The sequence below is a fragment of the Nasonia vitripennis genome, chromosome 4 (genome assembly GCF_009193385.2).
Source record: "Nasonia vitripennis strain AsymCx chromosome 4, Nvit_psr_1.1, whole genome shotgun sequence".
Classification (NCBI taxonomy): domain Eukaryota; kingdom Metazoa; phylum Arthropoda; class Insecta; order Hymenoptera; family Pteromalidae; genus Nasonia; species Nasonia vitripennis.
The window spans coordinates 8,254,857-8,269,457 of NC_045760.1; the positions used below are offsets into that span (position 1 = coordinate 8,254,857).

General features: G+C 40.2%; 1 protein-coding gene across 1 annotated transcript; it reads right to left on the bottom strand.

The window, feature by feature from the left end:
- Positions 1-91: 91 nt before the first annotated feature.
- LOC103316175 lies at positions 92-12,767 on the bottom strand. Its single transcript, XM_031929822.1, has 6 exons — positions 12,566-12,767; positions 8,101-8,218; positions 7,894-7,979; positions 7,714-7,818; positions 3,894-4,383; positions 92-3,820 (listed from the first exon to the last, which is right to left on the bottom strand). The coding sequence occupies exons 1-6, from the start codon at positions 12,588-12,590 to the stop codon at positions 253-255; spliced, it is 4,392 nt and encodes a 1,463-aa protein (XP_031785682.1). The 5' UTR covers positions 12,591-12,767; the 3' UTR covers positions 92-252.
- Between the last annotated feature and the right edge of the window lie 1,834 nt (positions 12,768-14,601).

Below are 14,601 nucleotides of genomic sequence, written 5' to 3' on the forward strand. Positions count from 1 at the left end.
CTAAATTTGTAATCTAGTATTTATAATTAGAAATTATTGTTGGAAGCAATAAAAATAATTTTTTTTTTGTACAATTTTATTTCTTATAATTTACAAAGTATAAAAAATTATCTCGTCGGTCCGTTCGCAAGCCTTTAGCTTATACACTTAAGTGTACGTAAATAATATTATTATATTAATATTAATTAATAAAATAAAATTTAAGTCTAAATACATATTTTACAGGTTCAATGAGAAACTAAATAATCATCATCACTCCATTCCACTCATTACCACCCCGGTATCTGTAAAATTGTCCATAATATCACTAGTCGTCGTCTCCTGCACTTGTTCCTCTTCCATCTTCTCTACAGCTACGGTCGCTCTATCTGAAGAACTAACATCTCCGTCGATCCTTCTCGCGTTGCTATCGTTAGGTACAAGGCCTTTTTCCAGAGCCTCGAAATACTCCTTCCTGCCCTCGTCGCTGCCGAAATCAAAACTGAGCGAAGGTATGAACTCGGTTTCAACGCTGGTAGCCGGCTTTTGCGTCGAGTTGAAGTTCGAGTGCCTCTGATCTTCGTTTACATTGAAGATTTCTTTGGTGGTCGGTGGGACGGTTGGCCTGAAGTCCTGAGTGTCTTGTACTATCTCGACATTTCTTTGAGGTACTCGGACGTCTTGTATCGATTGTTGTGTAGTGGGTTGGTAGTTAAAGTCGATGGGTTGTGGTTGAGGCTGATTTTGAAAATCTGGTATTGGTGTGTTCTCTTGGTAGTCACTGTAGTCGACCGACTGAGGTTGTGGATCCCTCAGGATCTGATCGTTACTGCTGGGGACGCTGGTACTTTCTACGTTGTACTGGCTTAGATCGGGTGCCGATACCTGAACGAATTGCGAGTTTCTGTCAAAGGGTACTGTGTTCACCTCTGGAATGTTCTCGATGTTGTATGGGTTGGGCTGCGGTTCCGGTGCATTCAGTAAGATTGGTATAACGGGACTCTCAGGTGCAGGTGATGCTTTGTTTAAGATTCTCTCTTGTCTTTGTTGATTATTTTTCTGAGAATTAGACTGCGGATTTTCAAAACGAGGAGCCGCAAAGTCATCTACGTTTACGTACTGATGATTGTCGTTGTAATCGGCGTTATAATTGTTAACATTCGTAGAAACTGACCTGAAGTTGTTGACGTTCTGTCTAGGTTTGTCATCGGGGACATTATTACGATAATGCGTGTTTCGATGTCTACTAAAACTATCTTCTCCATTATTCTTGTTCTGAGTGAAAGGTCTAGGTAAACGATCGGTTTTAGCCAGTTGACTCATGGCCCAGAGGAAATTTGCAGCTTTTCCTTGCAGTCCTGCATTTATCGTGTGAGCGTCATTAGAGTTTTCTGTAATTTTTGGCCTTTTCGCATTCACTGTCAAAATATTATCACTTGGATTCTTCGCAGAAATCCGAACACCGAATTCACCGAAGTTTGTATTCTCGGCAATGTCTTCAGCGCTGTCGTAATTTGGGTAATCGTAGTTCTGAGTGTTTACCGTGGGCTGTTGATTTCTAGTACTCTGAAAATTCTTCGTATTCTGCTGAGCCGCATAGTTTGGAGAGTTATCAATATTCTGCTGTGGTCTGTGATGGACTTGGGGAGCTGTTGTAGTTTGTACTTGATAATTGACGGGTCGAGAGTTACCAAAGTTTGATTGCGGCTTCTGGCGGATCTGAGGAATCTCAGTAGTTGGTTGAGATTGATAATTATAATTTTGTTGGTAGTCAGGGAAATTTTCTGGGTAATGGTGCGTTTGGTAGTTAACATAATTCTGTAAATTTTCAGGCTGATTACGTTGATTGTTCCATTTTGGTTGTTCAGGCTGATTTTGATGAGAATCTATATTGATATGAATTTGTGGATGGAGTTGGAAATTGTTATATTTAGTTGCGTCTTCTGGTTGATTCTGATAAGTATCAATGTTCGAATGTTCTTCGGGTTGGTTTTGGAAAGTATTGTACTTTGGAGATTCTTGAGGTTGATTTTGATAATTGTTTAACGTTGCAGGTGCTTGAGGTTGACTCTGATAAGTATTATAGTTAACGGACAATACTGGATCGGGAAAATGATTCCTGACAGCAGTACTGTCATAATTTTGGATTCTTGGATGTCTATAGTTTCCGCGTCCGTTGCGATTAGCTTGGTTATTCCTAGAGTTCTGTTGCGCATTTCCACGACTCGGGTAGTTTCTAGAAGTTGGTTGAGGAGCTACTGTAGTAGTTGTGAAATCTCGAGATCCGTCGTTATCTTCATAATTATTGAAATCTGAAGTTTTGTCTTGTTGATTCTGATAGTTTCCAAAATTTTGTTGGGGTACAACCTCGGTGGTAGTAGGTACGATCTGTTGAGTTATGAACTCTTGATTGTTATTACTTCTGTAATTGGTCTGTACTTCTTGATTATTTTGGTAATCATTGTAATCCTGTTGAGTCACTCGAGCGGTTGTAGGCACGTACTGTTCCTGATAATTTCTGAAAGTCGTAGCTATCACAGGCTGTTGCTCATAATTTCTATAATCTTGTTGATTACTTTGCTGTACCGGATGACTTCTGAAATGCTGATAAGTTCTAACATTCGGTACGGAAGCACTGACATCTTGATTTTGAGGCTGCGGTTGTTTTGGTTCATCTGACCTGACAATTTCGAGATTTGTCAAATCGATCGGTTGACTCTCGTGTTGGGAAATCAGTTGACCCAATAGGTTGACGCCTATCGGTCTCTGATCATTTATAGTTACCGGAAACTCGCTGCTACCGTTCAGTGGCAACATTACTCCGAACGGAGCATTGCTTTCTTCAACCGTATCCGATATTCTTCTGACATTGTTCGACATTATCGTCGTTGGTTCCTCAGTGGTGACCGTAACGGGTAAAATAGTCGAAGTGAAAGAAGTATCGGAGGAATTCAACAGCTCTTCATAATCCGAAGAGCTGATCTCGTCATACGGTAAAGTCGTCGCTTCCGTGGTCCTTTTTTCTGCCACGTTGATGCGGAAACCAGACATCTTGCGAACTTGCTGCGTTCTTCTGGTAGGCACTGCCTCTGTATTATCCACATCAGGGAAAGTGTAAGAAGTGGTAGCTTCCGTCGAAGTTTGTGTATTTGTTGGTAACTCCGTCAACGCTTCGGTTTGGTACTGCTGAGTTGTTTCCTTAACATCATCAACTGAGTTTACAGATTCTTCAGTCTTTGCCTCAGCGTTGTTCTGTGAGTCATCATTGACACTCGCTTTCTCCTGCCCGTACAATTGAAGTTTCTCTTGGATTTTGGAATGCACCAAACCAATGCTTTCCTTTGCCTGAATAGCTTCATCTACTTGCGTTGTTGATTCGACTTTCTCTATGATAACAGAAGTCGTACTGTCAACAGATTCTAAAGTCGTTACTTCATTCACACTACTTTCGGTCGTTCCTGCGTTATTCTCTTCTTCCTCAAGTTTCCTCTCAGCATGAGAAGTCGCTAGTCCAATACTTTCCTTACCCTCCATATCATCATACTCAAGGGCAGAGTTATGATTGCCAACATCAGTTGGCTCTGTCGATTCAGTTACATCATCACCCAGTTCTTTCTTCGTGACAGTCAAATCAGCTGGAACATCTTCACTGGTATTATCTTCATTCTGCAAAGTCGTGGTTGTTACAGAAAAGTGATCATTTTCAGCAACTGGTGACGAGAAAGAGACCTCTTCGTTGACGATACCAATCGTCGTCTTCGTTACGCTTGGAAGCTCTGTAGACGAGACTTCCGGGTTTAGTCTTCTTCGATGATGAGTTTGAACGTTGACAGTGTTCGTTCTAAAATTCACAGATTAACGTTTATACATTATGCAGTACAATACTTTATCATGTGCATGGCGTTTCAACGTACCTTGACTGTCCTCTAACCCTCGATCTTCTGTCCTCCTCGACAACAGGCTTGATCCTAATAACCGGCGAGTTCTCGTTCTGTACCTCGAGGAATGGATTTCTCGGATGAGCCTGTCCCCTAACATGTTCACCTTTGTGCTTCTGTTTATGGCTCTTTTCCAGCTGATTCTCGTTTTTCTTGACGCTCACGATGATAGGCGTCTCCTTCACCTGATTCTGCTCCTTCTCTTGATCCTTAACAACTTCGACTGCCTCTTTATGATCTGGAAGTGCGTGACGAAACACATGCTGCTCGGTGAGAGGTACATCCTCTGCATGTTGCTGAAGACTGTAGAACTCGCGACTCTTGGAGCAGGACACTTTGCTCCACCAGTCGCAGGTTAGTAGACGTTGACTGAAGAGCGAACCCACTGGACACAGGAATGTCGAGACCAGACCTTCGTCGCAGACGTGGAAGACCTGGCAACCAGCTTCCTCGTCCGCATAGTAACCTGAAATAAGAAAAATTTTACTTTAAACATTGCTTACTAAACAAAATTGAGTGGTTTTTAAATTTGTTGTGTTTGTTACTAATGTACTATAATGGAAGTTCAAGTTTAATAGCACGAATCACCTATATTCTTATTGTCATACAAGAACTTTATTCGATAGCTATTCTTACTAATCTGAATATGTAAAAACAATCGTTAAATGCTTATATTTCAAACTTTCACAGTTGTTAAAACCTGTAAAATAGAATCTACAGCATTGATTGATTCTTGAACGCATCAATACTCTCTCGACATGGAATACTTCAAAGAACTAGGTAAAGGTAAATAACAAGTGCTCGTTTAGCGGCAATAAAATACGAGAGAAAAACAAATCGTGACAGCACCTAAAGCATTGAAATCCTCTACGTATATATTAATGCATCTGAAAGTCTCCATCAGGACTGGGTAAGAGCGACAATAAAAGACTATAATTCAATTAATATCTGCCTCGCAGAGCCGCGCAATCAATCGAAAGTCATCTGCGTCACGATGCACGCCGAGGCGAAAAAAACCGCAAAAATAATATAATAGACAAGTTTAGGTTTGACAGTTGCCAAGAAAAGATGAGGTTTATCGTCGATCAAAACCAAGCCCGGATCATTCAATCACAGCCGCAAAAAGGGATTGAGCATAATAGGCGCGAGGAGCCGAGCCCCTGACTCTGGGAAAGATGTCATACAAAAGCGGCCGCCTGAGTATTTTTTCCCGAATTATCGACGTCGGTCATCGCTTGTGCGAATATTATTAGCAGGTATTTCTGTTCGTGGATTTGCATAATTTGGTCGGTATAAATATATCGGTGCAGTTAAGTTCTCCATAAAAAGTGAAGACTTTTTTTAGAGGTGTTTTTTTTCGTATATGCTTAACGCTGGAACGTAACTTCGTGTTTACAATAGTTATGATCATATAATTAGCACATTTAAATAAGGAATTTCCTATTTAACCGCTTGAATAACGATACTAAAGAGCCCGATAAATCATATTTCCGACTTTTTCGCCGACGTCGACACGCTAAAATTTATTTAACCAACAAAACGCACTCTTTGCATGAACCAAACTATCAATTCAGCCTGAACGAATCTCTACAAAAAGCGCATCTCTTCGCGTACAAACACCATAAAAAGTATCTAAAAGTCCCCTCTGCAGCCGATTACTATAATCAACCGTCCACAAACGACTTCCAAAAATACAATCAACGCAGTACGACAACCGACACTTTAATATTTACGACCGACATCCCAAGCTAAGACTTGTAAATACCTATGCTGAAACAAAGAAAGAAAAAGCCGGTGACACCTGGACGGCGATAAATTCAAAAAGGTCCCGAGTGTATACGCGCCCGCCTCATTACCAACCCACGACTAACGAGAAAAAGAGAAGATGCATTGCGCGCGAGCCGTTGCGAAAGCGGGAATAATCGTTGCGTGTCTAGCGATCGAGGAAAAGGTCCGGGATCCTTGACATCGATTTTTCGGCGCGAACTTTTCGTGGATCTTCTGTTCTTAGTATACTCGGTTCTGAGGATACGTGGGTGATTTTCTGGTTTGCGAAAGATTTTCGGTGGTATTCGTGTGGGAGGAAGGATGTGGGGCGATGGGCTTCGGAGATTTCTTTTGGATATTGGAGGTGGAAGGTGGATCCGGTACGATTGTGGTTAGTCATGAGTCGAATTCAGAGATTCCTTTGTGCATTTGTAGAATTACGATCAATGAAAATTTACTATTTTCATAACAATATAATCATCTTATAACTAATACAGCTGCGCGTAACACTGCAATAATTGCGCAAAAATAGAGCTGAAAATTTATGCAAATGTCGCGCGGACTCTAATTAACGTTCTTTTCTTGTTTAAAATAATAGACGCTACGACGTTGTAGCGGCGCTTTCACTTCGAAGAATTTCACGAGCGCAAAAAAAACACTCTGTGTACAATATACACACGTAATCCGCTTACGGTATTCCTACGAAAATGACGTATACAGTTATACACCTTATATGCATATGATAACTCTGTGTATACATTCTGTGCACGGCAATTTAGCGTCTCTTCCGTTACGGATGAAAATTAAAATATCAACAGTGTGTTCGTAATAGGTGTACACTCGAGTTGAATGAATGATTAAATCATTTAATGAGATGCGAAAAAAGCTTGCTATATGGACTTTTGAGACAGTCAATTTCACGCTTACGTATGATTATTAACTTCCGCATTGTTATGCATCCGCGGATGGACAAACCGTTGGATTAATTTGTGTTCTTATTATTCTATAGTGTGAAGATCTATATTCGTGTGAAATTTGAATATTTATATACAAAATAGAATACATCTTCCAGCCAATACAGTGACTAAGCGCCTTTCATTTTTTTCCATTACTTTTAACGGACCCATTATAATGCCACTCAACTCACTTGCCTAATTGACGATAATAAGCGGCTTTTCTCTTTTCCGAGCTAAAGGCCGCGATGATTATACCGCCTAGTTCGCCGCGAGCTGCTGCACCAATCTATCATAGCTATCAGTTTCAACCAAAAAGTTATATGCATAATCGATAGTGAACCTGCGCTACCGTGACACGCTGTTCTCGCTTAAACGCTATCTATTAGCTCATTGCCATTACCGTAGATTTAAGACGGGATACATAATGTACGAGTTGAACGGAAGAGAAGAATAGGTAACGTGCTTTTACGTAAAAATAATTCTATAAGCGATAATAACAGGAAAAAATTCTCCTATCAAAACAAACGATCGGTATGTCATTCATCGATTAGGAAAGTCAATGACGCTATGTGATCGCGAGATGAGTCAAAAAGGAAAAAGATTTGATCGTCTTCGTATAATTTTAGAACCTCCGGATTCCACAATTCGCCGGTTCCAACATGTATATACATGAGTCATCGTGATATTGTCGTCTGTGGAATATTATATGCCTGTTGCGGCACGAGTGAAATTTTTTTCTTCGGAACCACGATGACAAACGCGGATATTAAGATCTTTAGAGTTAAGATGACACGCGGCAATTTATACGCAACTTTTGCCGAGTGCCGATTTCCTCTTTTTTTTCCTTGTCTGCTGCGTTTAGCCGGTACCATAAGGAATTTGTTAGTTTGCACACGAAATTTTCGTATTCTGTTCTCGCAATGAGAGGTATTACATTACACTTACGTTTTCGTGCGGTACAAAAAAATCGATTACGAAAATATCCAACGTTTTTCGACAAATTTAAAAATAATTAATGCCCTATTTCAATGAAGAAAAAGAAAAAACTGTAATCACTATCAAAAAGTCATTACCTCGATCCCGACCGATGCACGAGAAGGTCGTCCTTGGAATCCTCACGAAAGCCGGATAGTCGATTCCAGGTTCGCCGGGCACGTTACTCTTGAGATCGTCGTATCCTGTGAAAATACTCATCATAATGTGCTTCAACTCAACACAATCGCCTGTCAAAATAGATCAAAACCCTGCCTTACCCGCGTTTTCCTTCTCTCCGTGATACTGTCCTTTTTCGAATCCATAATCGTCGAAGAAGTTGTCCTCCTTTGGATTAAAGTGTTTTCTGTGGACGGCAAAAGCACAAAGCGAACGAGTCTCATTAGCGACGTAAGCTTATACCTTTACTACAAAAAATGCAGGTCTTTTTCGTCTCCGATAAGATATATATTTAGATATACACGAACCTGCCCCTCGTACCGTCGATGGCTCGCCTTGAGAGTAGTCTCGGCCTCAGCTCATGATCGTCGTATTCAAATGAGAGGCCGAGAGATGCGCAGCAGCAAAGCGTCGTCGCTGAGAAAACTGATAACAGAAAGAAGCAAGAGGAGGATGAAGATTTTTTGACTTGATTTGCCGTAGAAATCAATTTCTTATATTATATGTATATGCTTCTACATGAATAAAAGTGAAAATTTGATGATAAAAAATTTGTCTGGGTTTTGGGTAATTTACAAAATAAAGAAGCTGATCAGAAAACAAGTGGTATCGTTATCGTGTATCATCAAAGCTAGACACTATATACACACAGTCCATTGCACTTGCGCGAGAGACTTTCACGCGTTATGATGCAGCACATGCGGTTTGCGGTCAAAGTTTTTAATGACCTGACTATATAGAACCTGATGACGAGTATACAGTCCGCTGTTGTTCTCGGCAATCTAATAGTTAAATTTCCCAACAATCGAATCTTCAAATAAACAAATAATTCACACACACACACACACACACACTAACTTTAAAAAAAAAAACCTCAACAATTCGCAGCCAACGCCGCATATCGACTTTCATCAAGTAGTTAAATTCAAATTTGCATCTTTACGCAGCACGCGCGCGCTCGACTCCAAAAGCGGCATCTCACCTACTCATTATCGGATTGGGCGCCGTGTACAGCGCACGCGGGCCGTGATTATGGCGGAGAAAAAAGTAGCGAAGCTTGGTGAAATTCCTGCTCGTCGTTCATTATAGCCCCCTATGCGAAAAGCTCGATTTTTATCCTGAACTTTTCGATGATTACACAGAAGACGCGTTAAAAATTCGACGTTAAAGCCGTGTACGTGCGCCCCTTTGCGATTATGGATTTTTAAGTGCCGGTTTACATGTGTATACGCGAACGCGTGCGGTGAATGTTTACGAGGCAATGCGAATTTTAAGAATTACTTTCTCAGCGCACATGCATATTATAATCTAGGATGTATGAAGAATAATGATGACAACAATATTTGTGTTTCAGATGTGCATCCGAGAGTGACGTCGAACGAATTGCAGTGACTCTCCTGTCTAGTGATTTCCCTTGAAATTAACATATCGAGATGGCACAGCAGGCGTCGCGACGACGATACGCCTTTCGAAACGTGCTCGCGCGCTGGTTTTGCATTATTAATCGCGATTTCGATATGGCCTCGGCTCACCTCTGCCGCGGCGCGACGCTTCTGATGGAAAACGTGACGCGATGCGGGTAAGTATAAAATTTGTAAATGATACAATCTTTCTGTGTTTGTTTTTATCGCCTTGTATCTTTACAGCTAAATTAGTCCACTAAAAAGTAGGATTAAATAGACATGGAACTTTCACAACAAAGTATGTATAGCAAAACAATTTAACGAATTCCGCAAATAAATCTATCGGCCGCATCTGCTCTCATATAGCTATAAAATAATATAATTTTAAATAATAAAACATTTTCCTACACCTCTAAAACCAACACTCTTACAATCCCATCACCATGCAAACAATGCCATATAAAGAATTTAATATCCTCTAAAATCCCCATTTCGCAAACTTTTCCTACACATCGCGTGCGCGCGCGTATAATACGACTTCCCTTCCGACATCCAAGCTTCCCACAAACGTTTAATCCCGAGCGTTTGCCGCATAACTCGGTCGCGAGCTGCACCAAAACACACACACATACTCGCTCTCCTGACGTAACAGCGAGCAAATTACGATTATTAAATCAAGATCGATATACATACATGCACTGCACACGTTCGCCTCGAATTAGATTACGTTTTCTCCTGCGCGCTTACGGCTTTTGATTAAAAACAGTTAATTCGTCTTCGCATAGTCTTCCTTACGTGAGAAAGTCCGAGATGTGTCTGAGGTTGCGCCACGTCTCGGAAGTTGCATCCGCGACTTTTTTACCCGAGGCGGTCTCGCCGCGTTGTTTGCTCTGTTTTCGAGGATATTATATTTCGTCGATGCTTTATCGTCGGACGTATGCATTAAAATATCTGCGTTGGGTTCTTCAGGTTGTTGCAGGTTTAAACGCTTGGGGTATTTATTAGAGAGACTTTCACGTGCGGCTGCGCGCGGTTGAGAACGGGAGGATAATGCGATCGTTATATGCCCGGTTTTTATGCCACAGGATTTAACGGTTTTATTCCTACTGGATCTGACTTTGAGGGCTGCGAGGATATGCCGAAGGCTGCAGAAAGATCGTTCGATGAATTTTGTAATTTCGTGCAGATCTGAGATTCGATAAGAGTATCGGATCGATTTGAATGGATAAGTAGTAAATTAAAGGATATTTTGTAAATATTGATTTACGATTATCTTAATCGATTTTGAAAGAAGCAACGTTTGTTTGGCTCATTAGGCTTGGCATCACTTTGTTGTTTCAACAGATTTTATTTGGCAATTGGATTGGATACGAATATAATAAATTTATAACCATCAGCGAAGCTTTCTTGGATTCATAAATCTTCAAATTTATGATAATGTTGCATTAGAGGCTGGATGCATTATGAAAGCAAAATAAATAATTTTTAAGAACGTTACGTCACGGTAGATACATTTTTACCATCTAATTCCACCTCTTGAGTGTTTTTTAAAGTACACTTGGCTGACCCGCGTTTCGGCCGTTTTCGAGTATTTTGCGTGTGGCTGTTGTTTGTTCCGTTACGCAATAACGCAGTCTAGTGAATTGTACAATTTTTAAGTGTATCATTTGGGAACTTAAATTTTGTCATTTGAATGCACCGCCGTTACCTTTTTTGGAGGCGTAGAAGTATGCATAACCGATGACGTTTCTACACTGCAAAGAAGAAATGAAAAGATATCTGTCGAAAAATTTGAAAAGCGTATAACTAGAACGAATTAATTGTCTTGGTTGTACTTGGTGGAAATCGTCACGTCGTCAAGTAGATATTAAACTGTCAATACTTTCACGCAATCTCTTAAAAACGCATAAAAGAAACTGAGCTTATTTCTCTATAACTTAAAATTACAATGCTGCGTTTTATCATCGCAATATTTTATGGTTCTAAGCTCTTTTAAAAATTACCCGAGTTTGCTCGCAAAAATGACGAATCAGCTGCACTACTACATTACACGAATTACCACGAAGATCCTATCTTCCTAGTCCGAATTAAAAAGTCACGCGCAATCGCGATCCAGATCTCCGCGAGGAAAAATTTCTCCTCTATTCCAACTAACCCCTTTATACGTCCAGCCTCTCAGCCCTCAATCAAAAGCAAAAAAAAAAAAAAAATAATACAAAGGAGCAACTCTCTCGCTTAACCGTTACAACCATCTATTTTTTCGTACTTTCTCGCCCGTTATATACGAGAAAACACTCGCGCTGCCCATTACGCATTCCTATACTCACGGGGCGTGTTATGGGGTTCGCTCGCGAACTTTATGGACGAGTTTAGACCTCTGCGTATAATGTACCGCTGGAGATGCTGCGCCGTGCGGCGGGTAATTGCTAGAAAACGCAGCGCGCGAGCGCCGAAAGAAATGAATCACTGCAGAGCGCGAAAGTTATTTCACTTTCGTTCTTGTGGGTATTATATATACTCTGTGTACCCAGTTATGTTTCTTTTTTTGTTGTTGCTGATGCTGCTGGCTGCTGGAGAGTTTTTGAGAAAACTGCTCGATGAGAAATTCAATTTTTCTCTCGGCGATTGTTTGTTTTGTTCCCGGGATATGGACGTTTTATTATACGGAGGTCGATTAATAGCGCCGCGGGTTTATGGTGATTGTAAAATTGGAGGATGCGGTTCGTCAATTCTGGAATACCGTTATCGTTGTGATTAATAAACGACGTGTACTGTCTCGTAAATTGAAATTCTCGAAAATGCAGTCGGATTTGCTGTTGATGATCGTGGTTACGATCGCCGGGGCTTTTGCCCGCATCGACGCTCGATGAGGAAAAGCGAATTTATAATGGATTTATTAATAATCCGATTATACTCGAAATCGGCAAATATTTCTTCGATGATGTTTGTACGTCGGGAACGTCTGACTATGTTCGCTCAGTGTCTACTTATGCAGTTTATACTCTTTCTCATTATACACCGCGTTTAGGATGGTTTTAGTAAAAGTTGCTGGCGAATTACTGGCTTTCATGTAGGGTAATTTGATACGACGACGAGATGATTAATTATTTTGACGATCCACACGTGTGCGCTGCTTGAATATTTAACGTTTTTTTTATAGGGAGTGTCAAAAACAAGGATGTTAAAATTAAGCGATGTTAATGTATGTCACCTCAGTTTTCCATTTCAATTATGCCTGCGTCTAGACGTTTTAGTTTAAAGAGTTAAATTTTGCAAAAAGTTATTGCACGTTTCAAAAATTTCAAAAAAAGTAGAAAAACCATCGCACAGCAAAAGCCAAAGTTAAAAAAAAGAAAAATCGAAAACTCACTCAAAACTCCCGGTAAAATCCGCATGTTGCGGGTCGTCTCAGTTCATCGGTTAAAGTTCCACACACACCTACTCTCGGTATAGCTCGTCCTGCACAACTTGTAACTTCCGCGCGCACACTCACTCTCTTCTCTTCTGCCGCGCGCGACTCGACTCGCGAGATATCTTCGCTTCTCTGCCCGGCACTTGCCCCTACCCCGACACACGACATCGGCGTCCTTTCTATCTGCTCTAATGCACAAGAGGCTTCGCCGAATTTTCGGGATTATCGACATCGAGTGAGGGGGGGGGGGGGGATCCTATTATAATATTGACGCGTCAACGATGGAAATATAGAGAAAGAGGGGATCGATAATGGGCCCATCAAAAACTCTTTTTGCGTGTGTCTGCGCGGTTGACATTAGTCAGAGCTGACTAATTGGCTTGCATAATGTATGGTTGTTATTCTCGAAGGCTTTTTTCCGGCTTTATGGGAGAGAGTATAGACTGCGGATTGATATAGAGGACGTCGAATCTTCACGGGTTATTTTTAGATATTTTGGATGAAAAGATTGGTGGATTACGTTGCAGGCTATTGTTCCCGTCGCTGGTATTTGTAAACAAAGCTATAACGTTGAAGAATTATTGTGATAAGAAGATTTTACGTGGTGATTATTTTACTAAAAGTGCGATTTGGAGAAGATATACTGAAGTATTGAAGATATCACATTGTTGTAAAAAAAAGAAATTGTTAACGACCTCGACATCTCCGTAAGATATACCTCTTAGGCACGCGCGGTAAAAGGTGAGAAATTATTCGAATATATATATATATATATATATATATATATATATATATATATATATAGACGTATCAGAGTACTTACATTCGTGATACACAGCATCGAAACTTTTACGCTTGCATTACCTATAGATTATCGATTTTTAATAAGTCGCTTAACTAATCCTTGCATCAGATTTTCGTATTATGCTTCGCGCCGTCCGAAATATTGCACGATATGACGATATGGCTATCATTATTCTCGACTGAAAATTAAATCGTCATATTTTCGAAAGTATTAATACGGCGAAGGATCTTCTGTCACACACATATTTATTGTGAGCTAACTTAATCAAGGAAATTTTTTACGAGTTTATGGTTGATTAATATACTGACTTGATACTTATTATCCTTGATTATAAATTGGGAATTTTTTTAAAATCTACCGTTTTGGACATCGTATTCCTCTTATATTATGCCTGAATAAAGAAAGGAATCGTCACGTAGTAGCTAGAGAGTATCATCAAAAATAAAATGTTCGTGCGTAAGTAGATAAAGTCCGAGTTGGGTAAGCCAGTGATATTTCTTTCAATTTCATTCATCATTGCAGGCCTGTCGAGTACTCGTACACATATAATTTAAAAACGTTTATTTTATATTAATATCAGGTTCTTTTTAGAAAACAAATATTTGCCCGCGTGTGAACCCAACAATTCACAAAACGCGTTTTCCAACTACACAAATTATACATTCAATTCAGCGTTTCATTTGAAAATGCGTTTTGCCGCTCTCGGAATAATACTCGCGCCACACAAAGAAGATACTGTCGCGTCGAAAACTTTCTATCTCTTATTTTCGTGCAGCAGAAAGATGCGAATTATTAATCTTCTCGAAAAAGGTGAAGATACGCACTTTTATGCATGTAATTGGTCAATTTGTTAAACGAACAATTTCGCGCGGCGAACCTTTCCCACGTGTACAATTGATTCACCCGGAATCTTACAGAATATCATTGCTTTCCAGTATTTAGCATATAGATAATCGATGGGTAAGGAGAATGTAAAGATCTGGCTTATTGAAGCTAAACAACACGTGTGGATTCTCTTGCGATGCTGCAACGCGCCAAAAATGGCTTTACCCATCACACGTTTAAAGAAATACCTATTCCCTCATCGACACTCTTTTATACCGAAAACCGTAGAATCTGGTTAATCAACGAGGAACTCAATGCGACAGCCTCGAAAAAACAAGCCTCATTAAAATGAATAGCTCGCGAC